The sequence below is a fragment of the Camarhynchus parvulus genome, chromosome 3 (genome assembly GCF_901933205.1).
Source record: "Camarhynchus parvulus chromosome 3, STF_HiC, whole genome shotgun sequence".
Taxonomy (NCBI): domain Eukaryota; kingdom Metazoa; phylum Chordata; class Aves; order Passeriformes; family Thraupidae; genus Camarhynchus; species Camarhynchus parvulus.
The window spans coordinates 110,855,506-110,883,402 of record NC_044573.1 but is presented as its reverse complement, the minus strand read 5'-3'; the positions used below and the strand labels follow the sequence as shown (position 1 = coordinate 110,883,402).

The 27,897-nt window shown below is 44.5% G+C and overlaps 1 protein-coding gene across 11 annotated transcripts in view; it reads left to right on the top strand.

Annotated features, from left to right (window-relative positions):
* HMBOX1 (homeobox containing 1) overlaps positions 1 to 27,897 on the top strand; it is a 104,039-nt gene that overhangs the window by 56,567 nt on the left and 19,575 nt on the right. For all 11 annotated transcript variants that reach the window (XM_030944432.1, XM_030944429.1, XM_030944431.1 and 8 more), the window contains 4 exons: positions 540 to 1,019; positions 3,051 to 3,136; positions 11,393 to 11,503; positions 19,506 to 19,659. In XM_030944432.1, coding sequence (XP_030800292.1) covers positions 540 to 1,019; positions 3,051 to 3,136; positions 11,393 to 11,503; positions 19,506 to 19,659 — 831 coding nt within the window. The remainder of the gene's footprint in view (positions 1 to 539; positions 1,020 to 3,050; positions 3,137 to 11,392; positions 11,504 to 19,505; positions 19,660 to 27,897) is intronic.

Sequence of the window (27,897 nt, the reverse complement as noted above, 5' to 3'; positions counted from 1 at the left end):
TCTGAAGTGCTGCTGGAGCACTCCAAGGAAAATGAATCCTTCTGCTGTGAAGGGAGATTGGCATTCATGGCAGGTGTTCAGCTGGGCTTGGTTGGAGGTGGATTTTGCTGTGTGTGTGTGTATCTTAAAGTTTTGCACCAGAATTTATAAAGTACCTTCCACGTGCCACATAGAATTATTGAACTGAAGTATTTTGTATTTCGCCTCATTTCCAGCCTGCTGGAAACCATGTCTCACTACACAGATAATCCAAGATTCACCCTAGAGCACAAAAGGGCACAAACTGCAGGGTTGATACAGGTGTGGGGAATGTGGGGAGAGGTCTGAAATGCTGTTGGAGCACTCCAAGGAAAAGAAACCCTTCTTCTGTGTAGTGAGATTCGCATTCATGGCAGGTGTCCAGCTGAGGTTGGTTGGAGGTGGATTTTGGAGCTGCCGTGTGGAGGTGGATTTTGGAGCTGCCAGAATTTATAAAGTACCTTCCATGTGCCACATAGAATTATTGAACTGAACTATTTTGTATTTTGCCTCATTTCCAGCCTGCTGGAAACCATGTCTCACTACACAGACGAGCCAAGATTCACCATAGAGCAGATCGACCTCCTGCAGCGCCTGAGACGCACGGGAATGACCAGGCATGAGATCCTGCACGCCCTGGAAACCTTGGACCGTCTGGACCAAGAGCACAGCGACAAATTCGGGAGAAGATCTGGCTACGGAGGCGGCTCCTACGGCAACAGCACCAACAACGTGCCGGCGTCGTCCTCGACGGCCACGGCTTCCACACAGACGCAGCACTCCGGGATGTCCCCGTCCCCGAGCAACAGTTACGACACCTCCCCACAGCCTTGCACTACGAATCAGAACGGGAGGGAGAGTAACGAGAGGTTGTCTGCCTTCAATGGGAAGATGTCGCCCACCCGCTACCCCCTGGCCAACAGCCTGGCCCAGAGGTCCTACAGCTTCGAGGCTTCCGAGGAGGATTTGGACATCGACGACAAAGTGGAGGAGCTGATGAGGTGAGTGATGGTCTCTGTAAAAGGTGTGGAGGTGAGAAGTGCCTCAGCAGCAGTGGTAAAATGCTGGCATGAGTTGTCCAGGGAGGTGGTAGATGTCTCATCCCAGGAAATATTTAAGGTCAGGTGGGACAGGGCTCTGAGCAACCTGTTCTAGTTGAAGATACCTCTGCTTATCACAGTAGGTTTGGACTAAATGACCCGAAATGTCTCTTCCAACCCACACTGTTCCATGAGGATTTGATGATGATCAGGAGAGCAGGAGGTGCGTCAGGCAGTTGTTCCTGCCAGTGCTCCAGGGGTCACCATCCCAGAACCTCTCACCTGCCTTGTGGAGGCAGCCCCTGGCCCTGTGGGAGTGTCCCACAGTCTGACTGTTGAAATAATTTTTCAGTGCTGTACCAAAAATTGGCATCGATGTTAGAGCACTCTTTTACTTTTATTCAGGATTCTGATCAAATATCAATTCACATGACTCCTTCTCCACTATTTCACACCCATTGTAATTCCTTCCATATAAAGGGAGAGTAGGGAATCCAACTTGGATTGGTCAGTGCTTTCCAGTGGGATCTGGAGAGGATGCAAGCTGTTTGTTTATAGTTTGTGGCAGGGATTTGCAGAGTGGTGCAGGAAAATACAAATAATAAAGAAGAAGCAGAAGTTTTCTCCAAGAGCCATTGGGGTGGTTTTTTTTCAGGGCTGACCTTCCTTTACTTTTAGAAGCTTTCTTTTCAGCATTATTGCAAAGATGAAAGGAGGGGATTATACTCCTGAGGATGAAAGTCAGTCAGTGGGCTTTGAGAGCACAAAGAAATAAGAGGAAAGGCCAAATGTCTCCAAACAATTTTGGTCATAATGCTGGAATTTATTCTTTTTTCCCCCCAAAAACTGCACCATTCCTGAAGTACCTGTGGGAGGACTGGAGCCCATAAGCTCCAGCATGGAAACGTGTTGGAAGTAGTTTGGAGATTTCAGGGAAAGATGTGGCTTTTGGGGGAGAGGATTAGAGATGAGCAGTAAGAAAAGCAGATCAACATCATTTGCTGTCGGCTGCAGGATGATGGAATTGTGCAGGAAGGGGGTGAGTACAGCAGAGTGCCAAGTTCCCATGGCTGAGGTTTGGGTTCCTGTGCAGTGAGTCTCAGGTAATGCTTTTAGTGCTTATTTAAACTGAAATTGCTTGTGTTTGCAGGCATATGGATGATGAGTGTTGGGTACAGAAATAAAAATGAACCCACAGCACAACATTCATTTTGCATTTACGTTTGCAAGCTTGAGTCTGCCTTCAGTGTAGCTGGGGCAGGAGGGGAGAAGGGGAAGGGAGATGTCTCATAAGGCCCTAATAAAGTTTGGTTTTAATTGCCTGCCCTTCTCAGGAAGGGAGAGAGGAAGAGAAGAGGCAAAGTATGTGTTTATTGCAATTGAAATTTGCTGTGTATCACAGTACTTTTGCAACCTCCAATTTATTTGCTTTTAGCACAGTTTTAGCCCCTTCTGAACTACCTGTGCAGACATTGTAAAAATCACATAAAGACCTCAGTTCATTCAGTGCAAGCTCTGGACTAAGGAGGGGACTAAAGGAGGGGTCTGAGGACAGAGGCTGCAAAATTTTGAGTCTTTTCTTGGGATGCTGGAGGAGGTTGGTCTATGCATATTCATTTGGGCAACTAACCATGCAGCCCCTGCTATCCTTTATTTTTTATTTTTCTGCCTCATTTTTACGAGTGAGGTTTTTATGCTGGTATGAGAGATTTATTCATCCCTGTGTAATGAAACTTTGTACATTCCATATGGCAGTGCTGCACCTAATATGAATTATATGGGACATGAGTCATCCATTCTCCTGCTATGGTACTTTGATCAAACGTGACACTTGTTAAAAGAAGTGTCCAGCACTGAGGCACTTGGGCTGTTTTAATGCCAACCTTCCCCACTCCTTGTCCCCTAAATAAAGGAAATAAAGGCATTTCACATCTTGCAGGTGCACTTTGGTCTGTCCCTCTTTTTGTGTGTCCTGTTGTTTTGTTTTGGTAGGAGGGACAGCAGTGTGATAAAGGAAGAAATCAAAGCCTTCCTCGCCAACCGGAGAATTTCCCAAGCAGTTGTTGCACAGGTAACAGGTAAGAGCTCGGGGAGGGGAGTCCTTTCCTCATTTTGGGAATCTCTGTGTCTGAGCTGCCTGTCTGAGCACGGTGCAGATGTTGGAATATCACTTGGCTTTCTGCATTGCAGTGCAGATCTGTCAGCTTAGTCATGATAATGTATGCCTTTGATTTAAGACCCATTGTCCTGCACATCATGGAACTTCCCCAGTGAATCACTTTTTTTTCTTTTTTTATTTTTCCTGTGGCTTGTGCTGGCAGATTTTATTTTACAGCATTATAATAAAGCCTGAAGTTCTTATCTTAAAATGAAAACGGTTTTCCTTAATTCTTAAATTGTTGTTGAGTGTGGCAAATAGATGCATATCTGCATCTCTGGGTATGGAGAGAGAGAGATAATGTGTATTTATATATTAAAAAGTATATGAATAGTCAGGAGACAGCTATAGCTGGTGCCACTGCAGCCAGGAGTTGGAGGATGAGAGCTGGAAGTTTTATCCATCCTTTGAGTCACAATTAATGAAAATCCAAAAGGGAGGTTGAGGGATGACCAGACCAGCTGAGATTTTACCTGGAAGGGGCAGCAGTTCTGGGTGCCCTGTGCCCTGAGCCTTCTCTCTCACAGGTGAACTCACTGCAGTGGTGCCACTTCTTCCCTGGGTGTGTTCCCATAGTTTTCCAGAGAGGGTAACAAAGTCCTGTTGCTCCTCCATGGGGTGAGGTGTTGTTATTTCCCCCTTCCAGGCACACAGGCCTTGCCTGGAACAGCCTCAGAATCATTTTGGTTGGAAAAGCCCTCTAAGACCATGGAGTCTGATCACTCCCCCAGCACTGCCAAGGCCACTACTGAGCCATGTCCCCAAGTGCCACATCCACAGAGATTTTAAATCCCTCCGGCGATGGGGACTCCACCACTGCTCTGGGCAGCTGTGCCAGGGCTGGACAGCCCTTTCCAGGCAGGAATTGTTCCCAATATCCAACCTGAGCGTGCCCTGGCACAGCCTGAGGCTGTTCATTCTCATCCTTTGTTCCCTGTCAGCGAATTGTGCAGAGCCACAAGGTCCCTCCTGAGCCTCCTTTCCTCCAGGCTGAGCCCCTTTCCCAGCTCCCTCAGCCCCTCCTGGTGCTCCAGCCCCTTCCCCAGCTCTGTTCCCATCCCTGGATTCACTCCAGCCCTTCCTTTATCATCCTTGATGATAAAGTTCAGAAAGCTCAATCCCATGTTGCACCTCTAAGATTTGTTAACTTTTTAACCCAAGCTTGGATAAAAATCTTGAAATAGATAATTTTTAAGGTTCCTAGATGTCTGGGAATGCCAAAGCAGTAGGAGGAAAGTTGTTACTTTATGATATTTCTAGGATTTGAAATGTCATAGGAATCCACCTGTCTGGGAGCTCTGGGTTTGCAGACATGGCAGCAGTTGAGTTGGGCAAACACAAACTGATGCTTGAGCCACAGAGCCAGGAATTCTTTCCATGTCTTCAGCTCTTTTGTGATCCTGGGTAAAATGACTTGTCCTTCCCTGGTCTCAGTTTCATCCTGAAAATCATGAGATTAGCAATTTGTGTAAATGTAAGGGAGGTTTTTGGCTTTACCAGATGTTAGCACAAATACTTCAAAAATTTAATGTATAAGTTGAGTTGCTTAAATTGTACCTGAACTCTAAAATTTTGGTACTTAGTGGGTCACTCCTGCTTTTGTTCATTCCTTGCCTGAATATCATTCTGGAAGAACCCATCTCTGAATTAACCTCTGTATAGCACCCAGCAAGTCAGGCTGGCTTCCCCTGCAAGAGAAGGAGTGCAAAGAGGGAAGAACTGCACAAAAGGAGTATTTCCAAAAGGATCCAGTGTTTGGGGTTTTTTTGGCCAGTTGTGAGTCATTGGATCAGAATTACTACATCAGATCCAAGTCTGTGTCAATGAAAGGAGTGGATCTAATTATAATTAACTGATTAATTATAATTAACCCTTGATGCATGGTTTTGATACCCTGCAAGAAGCTGTAGGAAACCTCTTCACACCTGACCCTTTCCCTCCTTCCGTCCTGAGCCCATTCTCTTGGATTTCAGTGGGCATTAAGTTGGCATTTAGTTTTTGGGAGCTCTCCTTGTTTCCTCCTGTGAGTAAATGACACCAAACCATCCACTTGAGACGTGGCTGCCTGGATTTCACACCCATCCCACTCAACCCACAGTGTGCTCACAGAGGGACCAGAGAAACACTGCGGGGTGTCAGTGGGACAGAATGAGGGCTGAGCTGAAGGCACTGTGTTGTTATCTTGTTTTTGAGCCACATCCATGGGAAGCCAGTACATCTTTGCATCCCTGTGCTTGGTGGAAGCTGATTCATTTTAAATCAACCCCCAGCCTTGTGTAAGCAGATGTGTAACACTTATGTGCTGCTGCTAAGTACATAGTAATGGCTTATCTGAGGGAAATGGTAAATCTCAAAGAGATGTTTGGAAGGACCAGATTCAAGAGTGTGCTCAGCTCTAGCAGGGAGGAACATCAGCTTCCTCTCCAAAGCAGCGAGTGGTGAGGAGTGACTGAAATAGCTCGGGACAGAGATCCGGGGCAGAGCATCCCAGGGCTCTCCCTTCCAGAGCTGTCTCAGCCTGATGAGTGCTGGACTGGAATATTCTTCAGATGCCTCCAACATCCCTTTCAGCTGGGGAAGAGAATCCCAAGGAATCTCTGGAAACCGCTTCTGGTTCAGTAAAAAACCAGTTTGTATAGGCAGAGGCTTTGCAGAGTGTATGATCCCAAATGGCATCAGGTCAGGATTTACAGCCTTAGTCTTACTGATAAAGATTTTCTGTAAAAAGTTACTTGTACAAGAGGAAAATAGAAAAATTGGCTTTTAGTCTTCATCCCTTGTGCCCTGGGAAAGAGGCAAGAAAGAAATGAAAAATTGATGGCTGATTCTGTCCAGGAGAGTGGCTTGGCTTAGCTACCTCTGCTGGCAACTTTTCCTTACAACCTCCACCAATTTTCTGTTTCCTCTGTCCTTATGACCTTATTTATCCCCATTCTGTAACTTGCCAGGTGCAGAAAACCTCTACTGCAACTGTGACCCCTCAAAACCACTTTTTTGCCTAATTTTGCTAATTCTTCAAACTACACTTTAATTCAGAAACACATTTCTCCTTTTTCCCATCGTAATTCTAACCTTGCAGAGCACTTACAGAATCCATAGTCCTACAGAGCAGTTCTGCATCAGTAAACAGCTTTTCCTCTTGTTTTTCCTGCTGTAGCACAAGGCAAGTGATGGAGAAGGAGGATGCAGGAGAGAGGAACACAGAGCTGAGGGTTAAAGTCAGCTGCTGCAGTAGAAAAATGTTGAAGCTCCCTTAATCCTTATAAAATTACCAGAAACTCTAAAAGTCATTTAGATAATGAATCTGACAGGAAAAATTAAACCTGTAAGACATTCTACAGGACTGCCTCGTGTATGGAGAGGACAGGGCAGGTTGGAAAATAATAACAGGGTATTAAAAAGTGACTTGAAAATAAAGAATGATTGATAAGCAGCAAAAACTTAGCATAACACTTACTAGTGCTGGTCCTAAAAACAGGAGCTGCTTTTTATAGAAACTTTTTTAATGGTGTCTGTAATAAGATAAACAAGAAGCACTTGGGTTGGGCTCTGTATAAATAATCTCCTACTGATAAGAAAAATGACAGTATAAACAGGAGCTAATAATAGTTCCTGCGGAATTTCCTCTCCTGGTGTTTGGAGCTCCTTTTAAAACATCACTGCAGCCTGCTCAGGGCTGGGGGTTCAGCGCCACGTGGGGCAGGTGAGCTGCCAAATTTTTATCAAATTTAATTTGAAGTCATGTGGAATTTGCTTAAATCGCCACAAGAATTGTACTTGGGCACCAGGTTATGGTCAGGAGGCAGAGGATGGAGAGAGAAATTTAAACTTCTCTCAGAGATGCTGTCTGAGCTTCCAAAGTTAGGTGAAGGGTGGGGAAATGTTTTCAGAGCTGATGTCTTTCTGTTCTACAGTAAAGGAGAGAGGGAGGAGAGCACAGGGATGAGCCCTCTGCAGATGGGCTGAAGTGGTTTGATGGATGATGCCTCTGCAAGGTTTGGAAATATTACCTTTCCTGTTTTTTACACATAGGGAGGGAAGGATTAAAAAAAAAAAAACAACCTTATTTTCCTGAAGTTACAAACCAGAAATTTCAATTCAGTTTTTTCAGTTCTTAAAAACATAAAAACCAAACTACCATTAAAAAAAAAACCCAAACCCATCAACAGCAAAATGCAGAAGTCATTTTTTGGGTTGTTTTTAAATACACACAGAGCTTTCCAGGGTGCAGTTCTGGTACCCTTCCCAATTATTCTGCTTGTACAACCCAGCCCTGTCCTCCTGTCTCTGCCTTAATTGATAGGAGATCTCCAAGGCTTGGCTTTAGATTATGCTAAACACACGTGCAGTGGAGGGCAGCCTTGGAGCACTGCTGGAACAAATAAAATCCCCACAGGTTTGGAACCCACACACAGGGATGCTGAGCAAATGCCAATACACAGGGAAACTTAACTAGTTCCACTCTGAAGAGAATTCAGAATTATTGATCATCTCAAATAGCATGAAGCTGCATTTTGAGAAACATCTTCCTTCTTGGTTTTTTTTTTATTACCTGTGACAACACAGAGATTTGTTTTTTATGATTTTGATCTTTGCAGGTTTTCTGTAAACAAGCTGTGCTAATCTCCTAAATTGATAGATGTCGTTTGCAAGCACTTGTTCTCTGAATCTGGGACTTTGCTTACAAAGTGAAGAATTAAAACACAGTCAGTTAACTTTCTTCTCCAGTTCTGATGTATTCCAGGTGCTTCTGAAAACCTCTCCTGAAAGAAACATTAAAGAAATGCAAAGCAGAGCTGCTGAACAAATCTATCTGTGAAGGTGAAAACCACTTCCCAAAGACTTGATGAATAGCAGAGTTGAGGGTTGTGAGCAGATTTGAGCTGCACATAGCAGTGGCCTTCTCTTGATGATGTATTTTCCATTTAGTTTATGTTTTTGGAGGGGAAACTCTCCCCTAATCAGTTGTGTAGGAGACAGCAGGGCTGGCCAGGAGAGTGAGCACAGACTGGTTTGTTTATCACTGGGAGGTGTGACCTGCTGTGGGAAGGAGTGAGTGTGACACACGCAGTCAGGATCTGAGCTGCAATGATCCTTTGTGGATACAACTTTCCTGCAGTATTTTCTGTGAGAAAACTGCTGGTGTCCATAACCAGGTGTGTTCCTGGCCCTGCTGATGCTGAGCCCAGAGCACCACAGCCCTCCTTGAGGTCCCTGTTTCACTTGGAGAGTGAATTTCCTCAGCACAACTGCGTTTTCACTACTCCAGAGAAGTTATTTCATCAATATAAGTACTCCAGAGAAGTTATTTCATCAATTGTTTCTGGCAGCAGGTTGATTTCTTCTTTCCTGCCAGTGCAATTCCCTAAAGCAGAGTGTGATTAGAGACAGAGTGTGACAGGAGGGTCCTGATGGTCACTGTCCTGTGAGTCAACTGTGTGAAATCCACTTGAGATGCAAGAAACTCTGACATGACAATTTGGGGGATTTGTTTTTTTACAATGAAAGGAGTTAAGGATGGGTTTGGATCCCACAGTACTGGAATCTGGCAGATCCTGGATGAGTTCTTCTGAAAGACTTTGAGGTGACCTTGGGTTGATCAAGTTATTAGGGTAGTTTTGGGGCCTCAGCCTTGCTGAGGTACAGATAAATTTTACGCCTTAAAAACATTTTACAGAAGCAGCTTTATGAGCTGTGAGGACTCACAGTAGGTCACAGGCTCAGCTGCTGTGGCTAAATGACAGCCACAAAAGGATCCCAGCACAGACCCAGCTCTGTGTGGGAGAACTTTGATGCAGTTCAGGACATTGGGACAGTGCATAATTTGTGGAAAGAAACTTTTTACAATGAAGATGGCACAGGTTGGTCAGGAAATTGATGTCTGCCCCATCCCTGGAAAGATTCAAGGTCAGGTTGGACAGGGCTCTGAACAACGTGATCCAGTTGAAGATGTCCCAGCTCATTGCAGGGGGTGTTGGACTGGATGACCTTTAAATGTCTTTCCAACTCAAATTTTTCAGTGATTCCATGAAAGTGGACATGGCAAGACCCAGCCTGAGTTTTTTGGCTCCTGCTGCTGTGCCTTGTCCTTGAGCACATTGTCTGGAGTGGTGACATCTGTGCCACGTGTGACAGTGTCAGGCAGCCTCTTGAGCACGATTCAGATTTTCCACTCATGGCAGACATTTAATCTCTATTTATAATTTTTATCTACCAGTGCTTTGTGTTTGTATCTTAGGTTGTTATCCAGACACTCAACACACACTAATTCACTGCAATGAGTGTAAGTGGACCGTAGTAAACAAGTAAATGACTGGAGCTGTTACCCAGTGATTAATTAATGGGAGCAGGGCAGCCAAAAGCAGTGAGACACAAACCTATGTGTCCCACAGCCCAGGACAAGAAATTACTTTTATAAATCATAATAGGTCAAGAGCTGCACATTTTCAAACCTTGGACTTTGCACTGGTGGTCAGGCATGCAGATGGCAGGATTTCAGCTAGGCTGGAGCCTTGTTTTGGGCCAGAGAGTGTTATCAACTTACACTGCCTTCTTCTGCTATTAACTTGTGTGCTTCCACGGTTACTTGATGTAAACTTGGCAGGGTCTGAGGGCTGTGTTTGGTTGAATAATTCCACTTCTCCAGTAGTATAAACTCAGTTTTAGATCCCACTGTGGGCCCTGGGGATAGGCAGCTCTTGGCTGCCCCAGCTGTTCCTGAACTCTGTCAGGGCAAGGAAATCTCTGGGAGTGGGGTCTGGAAAAATCAGGATTTGTTTTGTGGACACAGCTCTGCTGAGCAGCAGTGAGCTGCTGTATCTGAAACAAAACACACCCATCCCTTCCCCCAGGACAATTAAAACTTCATAGCCTCCAGAATTCTGTTTGAGGAAGAACAATTAAGAGCACAAACCCAGTGATTTTAAAAATCTGGTTGGTGTAAACCCACCTGAATATGGTACCTGAGAGTCAAGTTGAGACATTCTGAAGTTGACTACCTTCAACACACCAAAAAAAGCATAATAAACCCCCACTTTGGAAGTGGTACAACTACAGGGAGCTGTTTTTCGTGAGTTAAATATGATTATGAGAGCTTATAAAACCTTGATGCATCTCTAGAGGGGGGAGGTAGTTTGGGTTCTGTGTGCAAACCAGCCTCTACCTGCCCGGGTGATATCACCAAGCAGGTGGTGGCACAGGTGGTGTTGGCAGTGTATTGGTACTTGGAGCACCTCCTAAAACTTCACTTCTCAGGAGAGTTTGGATGTTGTTAACCTGTTCTGATAGCTGAAGGGCCTTGTGGAAAGCACAGGGAGTTCTGAAGTAGTGCTTCAGTTACTCAGCAAGCTCTGCATTTTTTACATTTTCGGGTGAACCTATTGCTGACCTCTTCATGCACTTCTAAACCTCTTGTTTTATTTAGTTCCTCTGCTGATCTTTTTTTTTTTCCTTCCTGCGTTGATCCTTCATTCCCTGCTTTGGAAATAACTGTATTAACTTCTAGGGACTTTTTCCCCCTTTCTACTGTTTCCTTAGAACTCTTGCTTTAAAAACTGCAGTGTTTTGTCCTGATCATGCCTGGGTACCTTGAGCTTGGCTCCTGCTTTGCTGACAGACAGCTGCTCTTTCTGGGTTGTTTTCTTGCCTTTGGTACAGCTGCTGACAGTTGGTTTGCTCCTTTTCTGGGCTGATGTGATCTATATCGCATAAACTGTTTTCTGTGTTTATCTCCGTTCTCATTCAAACATTGAACGATAAGGATTTCCTAACAATCATTATTTATATGTAATAGTGGGGAAGGCACTTGTTCCCATTTCACAGATGAAGTTTAGGAATCAGGGAAGGTGTGGACAATTCAAGTCTGTGGTAGCTTTGGCTTCCCAGTTTTATTCCTCTTTGTTTTGGGGCTGAATGTGCAGATTCCAGGGTGTTCCTTGAGTAAGGTTGAACATAACCCCAGGAAGAAATTCAGGCAGTTTGGGACAGAGCAGGGAAGCTTCAATTCTGCTTTTTCTGGGATTTAAGCATCCCAGGTTACTGGGCTTTGTAAGACACCACTTTTATCAGTAGATAAACCACTTAAAATGTTTGGTAGAGAAGAAATTTTCTCTTTCTATCTTTTTTGTTGAACTTTTCTCTTTCTCTCTCTTTTTTGTTCTGTTCTGGTTTTTCACAGGGATCAGTCAGAGCCGGATCTCCCATTGGCTGTTGCAGCAGGGGTCGGACCTGAGTGAACAGAAGAAAAGGGCATTTTACAGATGGTACCAGCTTGAGAAGACAAATCCTGGTAAACAAATGCAGCCTGAACATCTCCTGCTGTTTATTTACAGAATGGAAGCCTTTTGTTTATTAGCACTGATAATTCACTTCTTGGTCTGGGGTACTCCAGAGGTTCTCCCTTTGACCAGGTTAATTTTTAGGAGGGTGGGAAGAAATCTGCTTTTTGCTTTGCAACAAATGATGCAGAGCTGCCTCATCCAGAGCTGTCTGTCCAGAGCTGTCTGTCCAGCTCCTCAGCCACAGACACCTGCCCTGCCCTCCCACCGCTCACTAAATCTGGGAATCAGAAGCAGCCAGTGAAGTTGTAGTCAGTTAATGTGAAATATAAGCTGAGGCTCTTCAGAATGAACAAATAGAAACCATTCATAATGGCTGCATAATATAAAGTTGCAGCAGAAAACCCCACACATTTTGTCAGAGAGGATCTTCAGATGGTTTTGGGTTGGATCTCAAGCTCATGGATGGGATGTTGATAGTTACAGTGATAAGCTGGAGATGTGTCTTTCAAATCCCACCTGCTTCTCCAAATCTCAAAATAGATCTTGAATACAAAAAGAGAAGTAAAGCTCCTCATTATCTTTAACTAACCAGCAATCTTCAAAATCACAATTGAATTAATTTCCTTGTATTGTTCTTCTCCATAGATTTTGTTTGACCACAGTTCTTATTTTTCCCTTTTAACAGTTTTATTGTAAAGATCAAAATATTTATGTTTAATTTCCTTTAAACATTGGCTTGATTAAATTAACTGTGTAATTGTTTTAAGGAATTTAAAACTCAGGCTCTCTAATGTGAACTTGGCTTCAATATCCAGAATTCTATTAAGAAAAATTCCAGAGGAATCAGAGTCTCAAAACTTCTGCTTTGTGTGTAAACTGAAAATCAAGAGGCTCCAGCTGACAAGTTGGCCTGAGAATAATTCAGATTTAAGTTGGGTGGGTTCAGAGGGACAGCTAAGCCTGGTATTTTCTGTTAAGCATGTTGATGCTTCTTTTTCTTAAAGTTGTTTTAAGGAGTAAAAGTGCCAAGAAGCCTTGATTTTTTGCACTGGCTGGAATTGTGATACTGAGGATCAGCAGAATTCCTGAGTACAACCACCCAGTACCAGCTGCTTGGAAAGACTCAGGTTTTACCCTACAGAGTCATTCCCTGACATTTCCCTTTGATGAAAGGCATTGCCTCCAAAGTAGTGGAGAAAACATGACAGTTTTTGGAAAGTGTAAAAACCACCAAAACCCTCTCCAGATGAAACCTGTCATGTGGATTTTTCCCAGCCTTGCATCCTTTATTTGCAGTTTCACATGAAGCTGTTTAAGAAATAGTATTTTGTACTAATAACAGAACCCTTGTTCAACTTAGCTCTAAAATCTTTACTTCTTCCTCTTTACCTTCTTTTTCCCCATAGCTGTGAGTTCACATCTTGTTTGTCCTTTTGCTCTTGAGAGGTGTCTAAGGAAGGAAAACTTTCCACACTGAAGGTTATGGCTGAAATTGAAATGAATCAGCTTTAACTCTGCTTTGCTTTAGACATGGAAAAACTCCTTGAAGAATGGTTGTTTGAGTGTAACCTTTCTCCCAATAAGAGATATTAAACAGCATTTTCAAGCAATGTAAAAGGGAAATTGTTTCCTCTGCCTAAGCCAAGGGACTATTTGGATGTACTTAAATTCCTTTTAGAACCAGACAGAACTTGGTTTCTTTTTAGAGGCTAAGGTAGAGGGAAGAACCTTCAGTTTTCCTGTTGCTGTTGGGAAAATCTACCTGAGGAAAATGGGGTTGTATTTATTTATTCATTGTAGGATAATATAACACTACTTTGAGTTCTTGCCATCTATTATATTGCAGGTCAGCCCAGGTAGCCAAGAATAATGAGCAGGGATATGAACAAGTGTGTAAAGGGAGGTACCAACCTTGTCCAGAGAATCCTGGATGTAAACCACTGTTACAAAACCAATCTGGAACTGAGGTTTTGGCTACTACTCAGAGTATCCTGTGATTAGTAGACAGAGTAATGGGTCTGGTGTCCTCTTTAGAGCCAGAAAATGAGGAAATAATTTCCCAAAAAATGATGCCATCACCACAGTCTCTGTAGGCTGTGAAAGATTGTCCTCTTTGGAAGAAACTTGAGAGATTAAATGACAGCCATGGTTTTTTGTCTAGAGCAGAGAGTTTACTGAGAGGTGGCATCTGGCTTTTTCTTCTCATACATCCCATCTTTTCCAGTTCCAGCTGCTGGGAAGGAAATCTCAGTCCTTTGAGAGGAAGTCAGATCTATGTGCAGAGGGACCTGCAGGTTTGAGATACCAGAGGGCAAAGTGAGGCTTTGGGGAACTATTGGTTCCCCAATTTCTATAATTCCTTATCTTGAAAAACTGGATCTTCAGAATAAATCCATTTTTTGGACTGAATTTATGTAGTAATGGAAAAAAAAACCCTAAAACTGAAACAGTTTTGAAGGACTAGGGACATCAGATAAAATCAATTCATAAACTGTGAAGGGGGAATAGTTTGGGAAAGGACTGGAGATCTCTTGGCAGACTTTCCCTTGCCTTTGCCAGTTTTTCTGTGCAACTTGTAGAATTCACCTTTTACCTCCCTTTTCCATCTCCTGGGTACAGGTGAGACTTTTCCCTGTGGGTGACACCCCTGCCTTTCCTTCAGCTCCTCACAGCAGGGCCTGTCTTTTACTGTGCTTATATAAGCAAATTATGACTTACAAATATATTAAAAGATACTTTATTTCTCTTTTTTTTAAAAAAAATATGATATGTGATGCTTTAAATCATCCACAGGCAATGCTGCATCTGCTAACCAAAGGATTTGGTGCTGGGGAGCCTTAGGGCAATTTTAGGGCATTGCTGCTGTTCAGATGCTGGTCCTATATGGACAAGACTCAGCAATTCCATCCCTTCCATTCTTTTCCAGCTGGCTTTGAGCTCTTGAATGTGCTGTTTGTTATTTGCCTTGGTTTGACTGCTGGTTTGCATGGGCAGTTTCTGCATTTCTCCTGTCCTTGGTGTGGTGGGTGTTCAGACAGCACCAGACTGGAATGTTGCAAAGGAGACTTGGAGTCTCATGGAACAGGAGAAAAACACCCACTTGTCCCACTGTATGCAATAATCTTGCTCAAAAAAATGTCTTAATCAATGTTTTCTTGGTAGGAGTGATGTCAGAGTTAATGGCAATGCTGTGAATTCCAGCATGCTACTGATTGTAAATTTTTCTGGAAGGAGTTGCCAGTTAGGGTGAAAGGCAGTTTTTTTTGTTGGAGGGAAGAAGTAAATGTTAAATGCTGATGTTTAAAAGGTCTTTATTCCAATTAATAGGGATGCTTTTCATTTAGATGGAGCTTTTTTTTCGCACAGGCACCACTTGTCTGTCCTGTGTTTTGTGGAGGACTGAGAACATTTTGGCAATAGATAAATTTTATATATTTCAGAATCCGGTAGTGCTACAATGTTTTCACTATTTTTTTCAGAGCCCATAGGTTTTAAATAAATATTTTCTATTTTTTTTTAGATTAGTAGCTGTTAGCCTGATTAGTTTCTCTTGCACTGGGTGTTGGGCAATATGGGAAGTTTGTGATGGACTAACTTCAGCTTGTCTCTTGCCTCTGTGTAGTGCAAATGGAAGCTGGCACCTCAAAATGATGTGTTAAAGTTGCAGATGGATACAAACTGCTTCCATTTAGGCTGGACATTTATTTCTGCCACTCTTCTCTAATAGGAAGGCAGCTGTGGTCACCTTGGAGAGAACCATGGGAGCTTCTTCCTTGAACAAAAGGGAAAACAAAAGAGAGTTGTTATCAGGATGTAGCATCTCTTCTGTTATTTTCATAGTGGTTCTTGTTTAGCTGTGAAAGAAAAGCCAACCCAAAATCAGGGGCTGGTTATCCCTCAAGGTTTTTACTGGGAAGGGATGGTTGGTGATGTGCTGTTCCACAGAGCTGCAGAGCAAACAGTCCCTGCTCTGCTCCTTCTCCTCCCCTCCCTGGGCTCTGTAAGGGAACCTGGTGCTGCTGCTGATTCCAATCCAGCGTGGCTTACTCTGACCAAGAGGTGTTTATTGTGTGATCTGGGGTCAGCCTGGCTAAAAATATGGTGAGGCATCTGTTCTTATCAGGATAATGTAGAGCAGGTACTTGCTGCAAATGAAAACTTGCCAGGAAATGGTTTCTTGGAGCTGGGAGATGCTTCAGGCTTTCTGTGACTGTTCTGTGGCAGGGCCTGCCTGAGCCCTGGGATGGGGAGCAGGGAGTGCACGGGATGGATGGGGAGCACTGAATGTGTGGGATGGGGAGCAGTGAGTGCATGGGATGGGGAGCAGTGCGTGCCGCGGGATGGATGGGGAGCAGTGAGTGCATGGGATGGATGGGGAGCAGTGAGTGCATGGGATGGATGGGAGCAGTGAGTGCATGGGATGGATGGGGAGCAGTGAGTGCATGGGATGGATGGGGAGCACTGAGTGCATGGGATGGATGGGGAGCACTGAGTGCATGGGATGGATGGGGAGCAGTGAGTGCATGGGATGGATGGAGAGCAGTGAGTGCATGGGGATGGATGGGGAGCAGTGAGTGCATGGGATTGGGAGCAGTGAGTGCATGGGATGGAGAGCAGTGAGTGCATGGGATGGACAGCAGTGAGTGCCATGGGATGCTCTTAGAGCAGCTCCCTTCCTTCAGGATGAGGTCTGGGACATTCAGGCCTTGGCCTGGAGGAATTTGGAGCATGGAGAGAGCTGCATTCCAGCTGGAGAGCACCTCCCCTGCCTCCTCTCCCCCAAAACCTCCAGCAGCATCCTCAGTCACACAAAAAATTCACAGAGAAAAGGCAGTGCTGTAGGAAAAGGTGCTGAGCACTGGCAGGGAGTGAGAGCTGTCTCCTTTCATTTCTGTGTGTGAAAGGAGCTCTTCCCAGGCGCTTCACCTCTGCACCCCTCAGAGGTGTCTTGCTGTTTGATGCATACACTGAAAACCTTGTAGTGCGTCTTCTCCACTCTGTCTGCTCAGGAGAGAAGTTTCACTTCTCCTTAAAAGCTGTTTGAGGGGTTTAAAAAAAGAATCTGAACTGGTGACTAGGGTGTAACTTGCTAAGTTATAAAGAAGTGGAGCTGGCTGGCGAGAGTGTTGTGATGGGATGTTGGAACGGCAGAATAAACGGGAGCTCATGGAAGAGAGGGGGATGAGGAAAAGCTCCATAGGTTCCTTATCAAATGTGCATGTCATAAATGATGAATTTGGGTTTGAAGTCATCTCATTCCATCCCCCTGCCATGGCCAGGGACACCTTCCATTATCCCAGGCTGCTCCAAGCCCTGTCCAACCTGCCCTTGGACAATTCCAGGGATCCAGGGGCAGCCACAGCTTCTCTGGGCACCCTGTGCCAGGGGCTCCCTGCCCTCACAGCCAAGAATTCCTTCCCAATATCCCACCTAACCTGCCCTCTGGCAGTGGGAGGCCATTCCCTGTGTCCTGTCCCTCCATCCCTTGTCCCAAGTCCCTCTCCAGCTCTCCTGGAGCCCCTTTAGGCTCTGCAAGGGGCTCAGGCCATCCCATGTTCCTTTTTTTCCACATGTTCATCCAAGCCCATTTTGGGTCTCTTTATGCATTCAGGTCCTCCTCTCTTGCTGTGTGGGGGTACTTGCTTGTAATTCTCAGCATATTCCTCTCTTATCTGCTGCTGATATTGATGTTACCCCATAGAAAAGAGAAGTGGCTAAATTGATCTAGGAAGGCTACTAAAACAAAAAAAAGTGTATTATATGCAGTATGTGAACATACCTGTAGCAGCAGCAGAAAATTTATGCTTTCAATGCAGATTTTTTTCCTACCTTTGTCTGAAAAACCTCAGGCAAATTTAATAGAAGGATTCTGCACCTCTTGGCTTGATGTGAGGGATCACTGATACTCCTGTACTCTCCCTTTGAAATCAAATCTTCTGGTGGGGAAAGTATATTGCTAACACAATGCAGGAAAAGCTAATTTCTTTTCCTGTTCTCCCCTGTCTCTTTGTAAAATTGTAATTTTAATTTTTTTAAAGTTTCTGAAGTGTATTTAAAGCCTGGCAACTTGATAGCCACCCAGCCCCCTAAACTGTGCAAGTAGCAGAAAGACTAGATAAGGAGCTCTCCTTGAAATGGCCTCCCAGTAAATTGGCACTATAGGAAATATTTCATGTTTCAGTGGAACCAAGTAATCTGTGTAGGCTCGTTAGCTGGGAATTAGGGAGAGGCACCGTGCCTTGTGTGTGCAAGGCAGAGATTGTGGGCTTCACTTCCTGCTGGCTCCTCCTGGGGAGCATTTGGAAATTATTTTGGGCTCCAGTACCTAACACAGATGCAAACCCCTGGCAGGAAGGGAAAGACTCTGTGTGCATTTCTAGAAAGGAACACGGCCAAGTGCCTAAACAGCTCATTTCTTGCTTTTCAGCTGTAAGAATTTGTTTATTGGTTAAACTCTTGGGTTCCCTTGACCCTTTCACTCCTCTGTGTATTAGAGGAGCAGTGTGGTTGCACTAACACTGTGTGGTTTGATGATTAAATCCCAGCCATTCTGAGTGAGCCTGAGCACCCAGAGGGGTTTGCTGTCCCAGCCCTGCTCTTGAGTGTGCCCAGCCCTGTGAGCACAGCTGCTGCTTCTCCTGGGTCTGGCCAGGCTGGCTCAGTGCAGAAATTCCACTGGAGCTCAGGATGCTTATGGGATATAGGTGGTGATTTATCTTTTCATACAACTTTTTGTCTTTTTCCTTTTTTTTTATTTTTGCACCCTAGAGCAGCTCTCTCTTCCCTGCAGGGCAAGCCACTGAGCACAAAGCTGTCCTTCAGAACATACCCTGGTTTCTGTCCTCGTGTCCTATCCCAGGTTCCCATCCTCACCAAGGGATGTAGGACAGATCGATCTCCCAGTGTGTCTTGATTTATCTTGATTTATTAGCTGAGAGGCTGTTGTGGAAAGGATCAGGGGTAAGTTTCAAAGGGGCCTTTCCTGAAGGCATCTTGCCAAATCCTGCCTCATGCCTGATGCTTTCCAGCTCAGACTCGGGGAAAGGAGAAATACATCCATAGAAGGGGAGCAGGAGAGGAAGGTTGTGATGTTAATTTGCTTTCAGTTACTTTTTCAGGCACCCTGGCACTCGTGAGCCCACATTTGCCCGGGCCACAGGGTGTGTCTCTATTGGTGGAGCTGCTTCAGGTATTTCCTCAGCTCTTCAGACACTCTGACATACCTTTGGTATAAATTTCCATTTTGCATCCTGAAGCTGCTGTATAATGAAATGGAAACTGCTGTTTCCTACTTTGTGACAGCTCAGGTGGCAGCACAACCTACATGAATCCAGCTGGAGCACAGCTCACCCTGTCTGTGTGATCCTTTTCCTCTTGAAGACAAACCAGATTTTCCTAAGTGTACCCATCAGCTCCTTGGATTTCCATGGTCATGCCCTTCTGCCTTGGAGGTTGGGAAATAGGAATTCTAGCAGGCTTTGTGTATCTTTAGGGTGTCTTTGATAATACTTCATATTTTTTTCAGTTTGAATGGTTTCATCACCTGTCTTGTCTTATTTTTTTTCACGAGCAGGAGTGAGAGGATGGGCCTGACTTTTAACCCTCTGGGAAACACAGTGTTTATTGTCCTTAAGGGCTACACTAAGCATGAGACTTGCTCCCATCCCAATAGAAGGAAACTGCTGTTTCCTACTTATGGCAGCACAACCTACATGAATCCCAGCTGGGGCACAGCTCACCCTGTCTGTGTGATCCTTTTCCTCTTGATGAAGACAGGATAGATTTTCCTAAGTACCCATCAGCTCCTTGGTTTTCCTTCTGCCTTGGAGGTTGGGGAATAGGAATTCTAGATACTTTGTGTATCTTTAAGGTGTCTTTGATAATACTTTATATTTTTTTTCAGTTTGAATGGTTTCATCACCTGTCTTGTCTGTTTTTTTTCATGAGCAGGAGTGAGAGGATGGGCCTGACTTTTAACCCTCTGGGAAACACAGTGTTTATTGTCCTTAGGGGCTACACTAAGCATGAGACCCGCTCCCATCCCAATAGAAGAGCCAGAATGGAGACAGACGCCTCCCCCAGTCACAGCTACCTCTGGGACCTTCAGACTACGGCGAGGCAGTCGGTTCACGTGGAGAAAGGAGTGCCTGGCTGTTATGGAGAGGTATGTGCTGGCTCTCTGAGGGGGTTTGGAGATGGGACTTCTAAAGCCAGGTTCTAAAGGACTTTTCCCTGCTCTGGTGAACGCCAGCAGTTGTTTTCATGGATGTGTTGTAGCATCGTGCAAGCCTGTAAGAATTGGATTTGTGATGGTGGAGTGGGAGGAGCTGTTTTGCCTCTTGTGTTGTTTAAAAAATTGTAACACTGCTCTGGACAGGAGCTCTTTATTTTTGTGTACATCATGTCCTTAGCTGAGTCTGAGCGTGTTGGTGTTCAGCGCTTTCCTTTTGTAGAAACTTTTCCACTTATCCTGATCCAGGCTCTCTTGGGAGGGTCTTGCAAGCTCTTTCCATTCTGCATTTCTCCTTTCCACTTTCCTGACTTGTCCCCCTGATGCCTCGTGGTGGTTTAAAGTGTATACCAGCATTTCAGCAGCACTGTAATTGTTTGGGATGCAGAGCTTTGCCTCACAAGCACGAAATTCCTGGTCCAAAAAGGCTCTTAGAACCCTCTTACAGGAGCTGGGAGCAGCACAGAGCAAAGTGGATCTTTCAAATCCATATGCAGAGTGGCAGGTGATCATTAGAGCTCCCAGCTCTCATCTCTGAGCCCGGGCATGCTTTGCCTTTCCTTACAGGAATGTCTCTTTTGTGGATGAGGCTGTACAGTAGAAAAGGGCTGGGGAATTTGGATGTAGTTTAGGGATGAATACTTATTTCTGTCCAGGGCTAAAAGGCTGGGAGGAGTTTTTTCCCCTCTGAGAGCGTGAGGAACCTCCTTTCCATGGAAGGGCTGGATGACTGTGTGTGTGTTACACTCCTCCCAGGTCTGCATCCCCAGTGAGATCTCAGCCAGCAGATTTGTAGGATGTGTTTTGACCATTTCTTTAATGCTTCCTTTTCCTCTTGCTTGCATGGGGGTCATCATTTGCCTGAGCTGAGGCTGAAATCCTGAGCTCCCTGAGGAACACAGGCTGGACACACTGCTGTGTCTTTGCAGGACTGGAACCAGTAACTTAAATGTTGGTTTGCCTGTTCTGCCCTGGCACTGATGTTTTATCTGACATTGATATTTTTGGCTTTGCCTGGATGTTTCCCCAAAGGAAATAATGTAAATGTTTAAAATCTGTTCTGCTTTGTTAGACCCAGCTAATGCACGGCCCTGTGATCTGATAGTGTGTTTTTCTAGTGTCCCCCTCCACAGAGGCAGAACAAGGGGCAGGACAGGATCTTTAGTACACAAATGCTTGTCTGACTGTCCTGATTGTGTGTGTGGAAGGACAGAACCACCACAGCTCTGTGTGCCTTCAGGGCAGCACCATCTCCTGATCAACCCTCTTATTGTGTCAAATGCTTATTGGGAGTGGAATTAGAGCTCTTTGGGCATGGCTGGTTTTGGGCCTGGCTGGTTTGGGCATGGCTGGTTTTGGGCCTGGCTGGTTTTGGGCCTGGCTGGTTTTGGGCCTGGCTGGTTTTGGGCATGGCTGGTTTTGGGCCTGGCTGGTTTTGGGCCTGGCTGGTTTTGGGCCTGGCTGGTTTTGGACATGGCTGGTTTTGGGCATGGTTTTTGGACATGGCTGGTTTTCTTCCTGGTTTCTGTCTGGCCCAAAGTGCAGTACCTGCTGTTATTTGCTGTTAGAACCCTGATTGTGCCTTAGACTCCTTTGCTGGGGAAATTGGTCAGAGAGCTGAGCAAGCCACCCTTCCTCATCCACCTCTCTCCTCAAACCAGTCTCTGCTGGGACACTCTAGAAATTAAAACTGGTGTTTTTGTGCATCCGTTAGAAAGGTGTGAGATTTGGGTTTGGGTATTGAAAGAATCAAGTTGGTCTTGACACTGGAAATCATCCAGTTGTGAATGCAGATGCATAATCACTCAGTCTAATTTTTCATGAAATTCTTTTTATTGTTCTCTTTGTCTTGTTCTCTTTAAGATCTTTGCTGCCAGGGTTTTCTCCTTATTCTGCTGCTGCCACATTGCCTTAATCCTGGCTTTTAATATTAATTTGCCAAGCCCTTGGCTAGGTCACTATGGGTGCTGGGTTTCACAGCCATGTGTGGGGTACTGGGAAGCAAAGCTGAGGAGTTTTACTTGAGGCAAGAACACAGTAAAAGTGTTGTGTGGCAATAAAGCTGCACCATAAAGCAATGGGGATATGGTTGTTTAACTGTTGTGCTTTAATAGGCCTCGTTGAGCTGTAAGGATGAGCTGTTTTATGTGACAAATTTTGAAAGAGTGGGAGAAAAATGCTCTTTTGGGAGCCCTTGGAAAAAAAAAAATCACTAATTTCACTTACAGGGCACTGGAGTTTTCCAGGCTTGGCCATGATATGACTCATAACAGCAGCAGGATGAAGGTAACCAGACCCCTCTGGCCCAAGCAGATCAGGTTTCCCTGGAGCCCCAGGGTCAGGAATGAGCATTTGGCCAATAAAATGGTCTTTGGCATTGCCTGTGGGCAGGTGCCATTTGTCTGGTAATTTGCATTTTCCTCTGCAGGATTAAGTTTTGACTCTAAGTGGAGGCATCTCAGTTTAATGGACTGTTTTCCCTAATGAAATTCAACTTTCAGTGCACTGAGTTTGTGTGTCCTGCAGCTTCTGGCTGTGATGTTGGTGCACACAAGGAATTGGGCACCTGGTTTGGAGCTGCTGCTCTGGGAACCTCAGGAAAGTGCTCGTTCATTTGGGCTGATACCTGTCCAGGAAGGAGAAAGAGAGATCCAGGAGACAATTCCATCCCACTAATGCACTCAGAGGAGGACTCTGTGCTCTCTGTCCTCTCTGGCTGCCTCCTGCAATTAGAACTAACTTTGATGGCTTAGTTTAATGCCTGAAGATAAGAGGGTGGAATCCAGACCTGAGTGGAATCTCTGCAAAACTCCTCCTTCCCTCTGAAATGCTTCTGTGATGCTGTATAAATATTTTTTGGCTGAGGATGGGGGTGTTGACCTGCTCCATCACTTAATTGTGCCCCCTGCTTTTGCTTTTGTCTTGGATTCAGTCAGTAAAAATCATAGTTGCTAAGAGTCCATGTGTCAAACCAGCTGAGAGTGCTTCAAGGGAAGAATCTGAACGTGATTGCGAAATTTTGAGGGATTTGTTTCTTAGGAGCAGGCTCTCCAATTGAAAATGCACAGCACCAGTCAGGATTTGATCCATGAACTGATGAGAAGGGTGAGGGTTGAAGGGGCAGTTTCTCTTTTTTAAAAAAAGGTTTAACTCAACAAAAAAATTCCAGTTCAATTAATTATTATATTGGTGCCAACCTGATAGAATGAAGATTAGAGTTAGGGCCATATCCTGAAATGTCTGATGTACCTGAGGGTCTGAGTACAGGGTATGTGTATTAAATGAACTAATTGGTTTATACTGGACTTCCAGGATGCTGCTTGTGGTTTCTGTAATTCAATTCTCCAGCCTTTACTGCTTTTTTGGAATCCTCCCAGGGTAGTTTATTAATCCCTGCTCTGAGATTTTTTTGGACAATAGATTCGGGTCTCTTCATCCCTTTACTTTTTATTTTTCTGTAGATATCTCCCTGAATATTTATGTTCTGAAGGTTAAGAGGAGCAGTGGTTCCAGAAAGTAAAGTTCTATATTTAACTGCAGACTAGGTGTGGTTCAGACAACTGCAGTGCTACTGATGCCAACCTTGACCTGTTCTCTTCTGGAGCCTCCTGCTCATGGAATATGCTGAGTTTTGAGTGTGTCGGGGTTGTTGTGTGGCTTTGCCCTCCTTTGGGAGCAGAGCTAAGACTGCAGGAGTCTTTTCTATGCAAACCTGAGGTTAAACTTGAAAGCCTCTTTCTGGTTCACTTTTGTGTTCTTTTTTTGTTACGTCTTGTCCCACAGATAATGTTGTGTTGTTTTTTTTTTCTTTTCTCTGCTTTGCTTCTTCTTTTCAACCCCTCTCATTAGAAGTATGAAATTGAAAATTTCCCTTAGGGCTTTCCCTTTTTTTTTAATGAAGCTGTGTTGTCTTGTCAGTCTATTTTTTTTAATTATTATTTTTTTTCCCCTCAGTGATTTATGCTTCTCTTCTAATCATATGTTGGAGTTGAGGTTTATCTTCTTTTTCAGGCAAAAAAATAACTAAGATTGGCAGCAGAATCAGTGATTTTATTCCCATTTTAAGGCACTTTTCATGAGGGCTGTTAAAGACTGGGGAGGGGAGTTGAGTGTTGTTTTTTAAGTATATGCTTTATCCAAAGATTAAATTAAAATAACTGTAAATTCTGCCCTAAACAAAAATGAATAATTCATCAGTTGAACATATTTCAGTTTGTCTAAGGAGCAGAGGCTTTGCTTTCTGGTTCAGGGTTATTTGGTTTGATTTTATGGCTCTGGATTTTTATTTTAACACTTGTCTGTGCTTCTGAAGCTTCATTTGTAAAGGTGTATTTAGATTAAATAAGACTGAGATGCTACAGATCCCCATCATCCCCATTTCCTAGGTGGCAAAACAGAGTCAGGTGTTTCTCTTGGCTTTATTCAGAAGAGAAATGGGTGTAGATTTCCCAAGATAGGGGGGTACAGTTTCGTGCTGCAGCTGAGCTGAATTAACATTTTGTCACCAGCTCATCCTTAGGTGTTACCCTGCCTCACCACCCTTCTCAATTCCTCCTCCTCAGTTTCCCTGCTCCTGCCGCCCTGGGCTGTGTCAGAGATGTTTCTTGTCTGATGGAAATAGCAGCCAATTCAGCCTGCTTCAGGAAAAATAAATCCTTTTTATTTCCCCCTGCGTTTTCCTGAATTGTTCTGGCTTGCTGTGCCAGGGCTGTGCTGGGGCAAAGGACAGGAATGCACAGCTGGGAGCACCAGGAAGGGGAAGTTCAACAAAAAGATGGTGATTCCATCAGTTTGGAGTTGTTTGGTCTGCTTGGATTTGTTCTGATTTTGTTTGGTTTGAGTTGGATGAGTTCCTGGTTTCTCCACAGGCATGGTTGTACTGGCATAGTGGAAGAAGGGTCCTCTGATTTTTCCAGGTACAGGAAATCCATGAGGATTAGAGGGATGGAGCACCTTTCCTCTGAGAGAATTAGGAGTTTCCAGCCTGGAGAAGAATCTGGGCAAAGCTTGGAGCCCCTTCTAGAGCCTAAAGGGGCTCCCCAAGAGCTGGAGAGGGACTGAGGACAAGGGATGGAGGGACAGGACACAGGTAATGGCTTCCCACTGCCACAGGGCAGGGATAGATGGAGTATTGGGAAGGGATTCCTGACTGTGAGGGTGGGGAGGCCCTGGCACAGGGTGCCCAGAGAAGCTGGGAAGTGTCCAAGGCCAGGCTGGATGGGACTTGGAGCACCCTGGGATAGTGAAAGATGTCAGAATTGTAACAAGATGAAATTTAAGGTCCTTTTCCAAGTCAAACCATTCTGTAATTCCATGATTGCTGTGGCATCACTGCCCAACTCTGTCTGATTTAACCATCTGTGGTTTTGTTTCCCTTCCAAAGCTGAGGAAGGTCATCTCCATGCCGAGACCAGTCACTGCTGCATTCCCATCACAGTGCTGGGAGATCCAGCCTCGTTTCCCCTCCTGGAAGAGGCACATCCCACCCTGATCCTGAGGCAGTGCCCTGGGCATGGTCCTGGCCCCCAGTGAGATGAGTCCTGACGTGCCTTATTAGAAATCCTTCCGACTGTGAAAGCGCTTTTACTGCAGCTCTCCTGAGCGCCGGGGCTCCCACGGCTTCCCTGGGGACCACGAGAGCTCTATTAGCTCCTGAAATTCAGTTAGGAAATTTTCTTAGTTAATTTCATCCCATTACTCTTAGTTATGTCTTCCAGCAGAACCTTAATGCCGGCCCCATAGGGGATCTAAGTTTCCTGTGCAAGGCTTTGGAGGAGATTTAAGTTTGGGATTCATTGCGTTTCTCCCTTTCCAAGCTGACAGCAGAGCAGGAAGTAATGTCCTTTGGCCCCTTCCATTAGGCTGCTACATTGTTAGAAACAGAACAGCAGCTTCTCATCAATATAACCATGGCCACGGGTTGGCTGGGGAATGCTGCTCGTCTTTCCTGGGTTTGCTGGGAGGTCAGGAGTGCTGGGAATTATCTCTGCTGTCCCTGTGACCCTCAGGTGTCCTTGAACCTTTTGGTGACTGGTTGTTCTCAGCTGTAAAATATCCACTACCAGCTCAGGAGATGAGTCAAGCCAAGGGAAAAGTGCCAAAAGCCTCTAATTCTTGGGTTACCAAGGAATATTGGCATTAGGAAAAACTTCCTGACTTCAGGAATGGCACAGCACTAAGCAGGTTATCTACAGCAGCTACAGAACATTTCTCAGGAGCAAATCAGCTGAAATCTGTCGGGATGGTTCTGAGATACTTGATCTTAATGCAGAGAGAAACATCAGGTGATTTCTTTATATTTTTTCCAGCTCTTTCAATCCTGTCATAAGGTGTTTGTTAGTCAGCAACTTCCACAGGGAGATTCAACTTTATTAAATCCTTTGAGATGCAGGGAATGGGTTTTTTTTAGGCTCTTTGCTGTTTGTGCTCCTGAAATTCTTCAAGATCTGAGCAAAGGCACCCAGCAAAGTTCACTTTACCATTCAGACACAGGCAAGATCATGTGGTTGTGTGAAGGTTCAAGTGGTTTGGCTCAGGGTCATTGCTCTGTGTCTCCATAAAATGCAAGAGCAGCCATTTTCTGCTTGGCACACAGGATCTGCCTTATTTTGCATTAGATCAAGCTCTGTTCCCTCTCAGACATGCATAATATACAAGCTTCCTATTCTAATCAGCTGTAAGCAAATCCCAGTTGTTTGGCAGATTGCAGGCAGTAAAATAGAATGCAAGGATGTCTGTCCAAAGCCTCACCAGACTCTGGTTTCTTCAAGGATCCAGCACCTAATGAGTTATTTTGCTTTCTAGAGAGCTCAGGTGCTTTTTGTATCCTTGTGTTGTCTCTCTCTCTCTGTTTTTAAAAATAATAAAAGATGATCTGTGGGAGGGGCAGCTCCTTGCAGCAGACCTCAGATAAAATTCTCGTGTCTGCCAAGGTCAGAATAACTGAAATCAACATTTAGAAAATGCAACTTTGTCAGTCTGGTCTGTAACAGCTCTGGCTGGTGCAGCAAACCCACATTTTAGAAATGGGAATTCTCCTCTAGTCCAGATACTCCGCTGCATTTCTCCAGCACCAGTTGAGATCCTCAGTGTTCTGTCCCCTGCTCATGAAGGTGACAAGCAGGATCTCATCCCAGGTGATGATGGTTGTGGTGTTTATCATTTTTCCTACCTCTGCTCTCCATCTTGTGCCTGGCTCACACCTGGCCAGCAGCCATGTGGCTGTGGACAAAAGCTCTTATCTCCTATCCTGTATTTTTAATCCTGTTATTGCAGCTCTGGGCGTTCTTATTATTCACACAAATATGTAATTCCTTCTAAATCCTGCTAAGGTCTTCAGGGTACTTCTGGAGAACTAATTATACCTAGTTTCATTTTAAATGCTAAAATGTGTTTAAAAAGTCAAAGGTCCCTTTGGCATGAGTATCATGAGAAAGAATAAGGCAGAACATTGCATTTTCCCAGGATCATTCTCTGTATGTGCTGCTATCAGTGTGCTGCTCGTTTATCTCCTCTCTGAACTTAACAGTCACTCTCTTATCTCTTCTCAGACACCAGGGCTTCCCTTGCCTCTAATGATATTAATTGTCACTCTTCTCTGGACCTTTTCTATTCTTACATTCAATTTTTAGTGACCTGGGGCAGGTGAGTGGGGACCCAAGCAGAGCTGATTTCCATATTTCCAGGGTAAATATTCCAGCTTACACAAGCAGCTGAATTCAAGTCCTGTTGTCTCTGACCTCCAGCCTAACATCTGTTTTTTTTTGCTGATCATTTTTTGTGTATTGATTGAGAGTGTCTCATCTTGGAATAGTTTTTCCTGAAGAACTAATACTGATTTAGACCTGGTCATGTATGTGAGGAGTTGGAATTTGTTCTTTGCCATGTCCAGTGCTTTGCTTAATGCCAAGATAACAAATGAAGTTCAGTCGTGGGACTGTTAATTGCTGTGAATTTCAAAAATACCAGCTTTATTTGTATCCAGTATAAATAATTCTCCTTGCAGAACTTTATTTACTGTAACTGTTGATGCCAGTTGTTCTAGGGCACAACTTGTGTGAGTCAAGGGCTTGTGCTGAGTTCATACACAGAACCTCTTGCTCTTTACAATCATGTTGAGACCTCTAGATGCTGCCTGCTGTAAGGACAGTGTAAAAATAGAGGTTTGGTGCT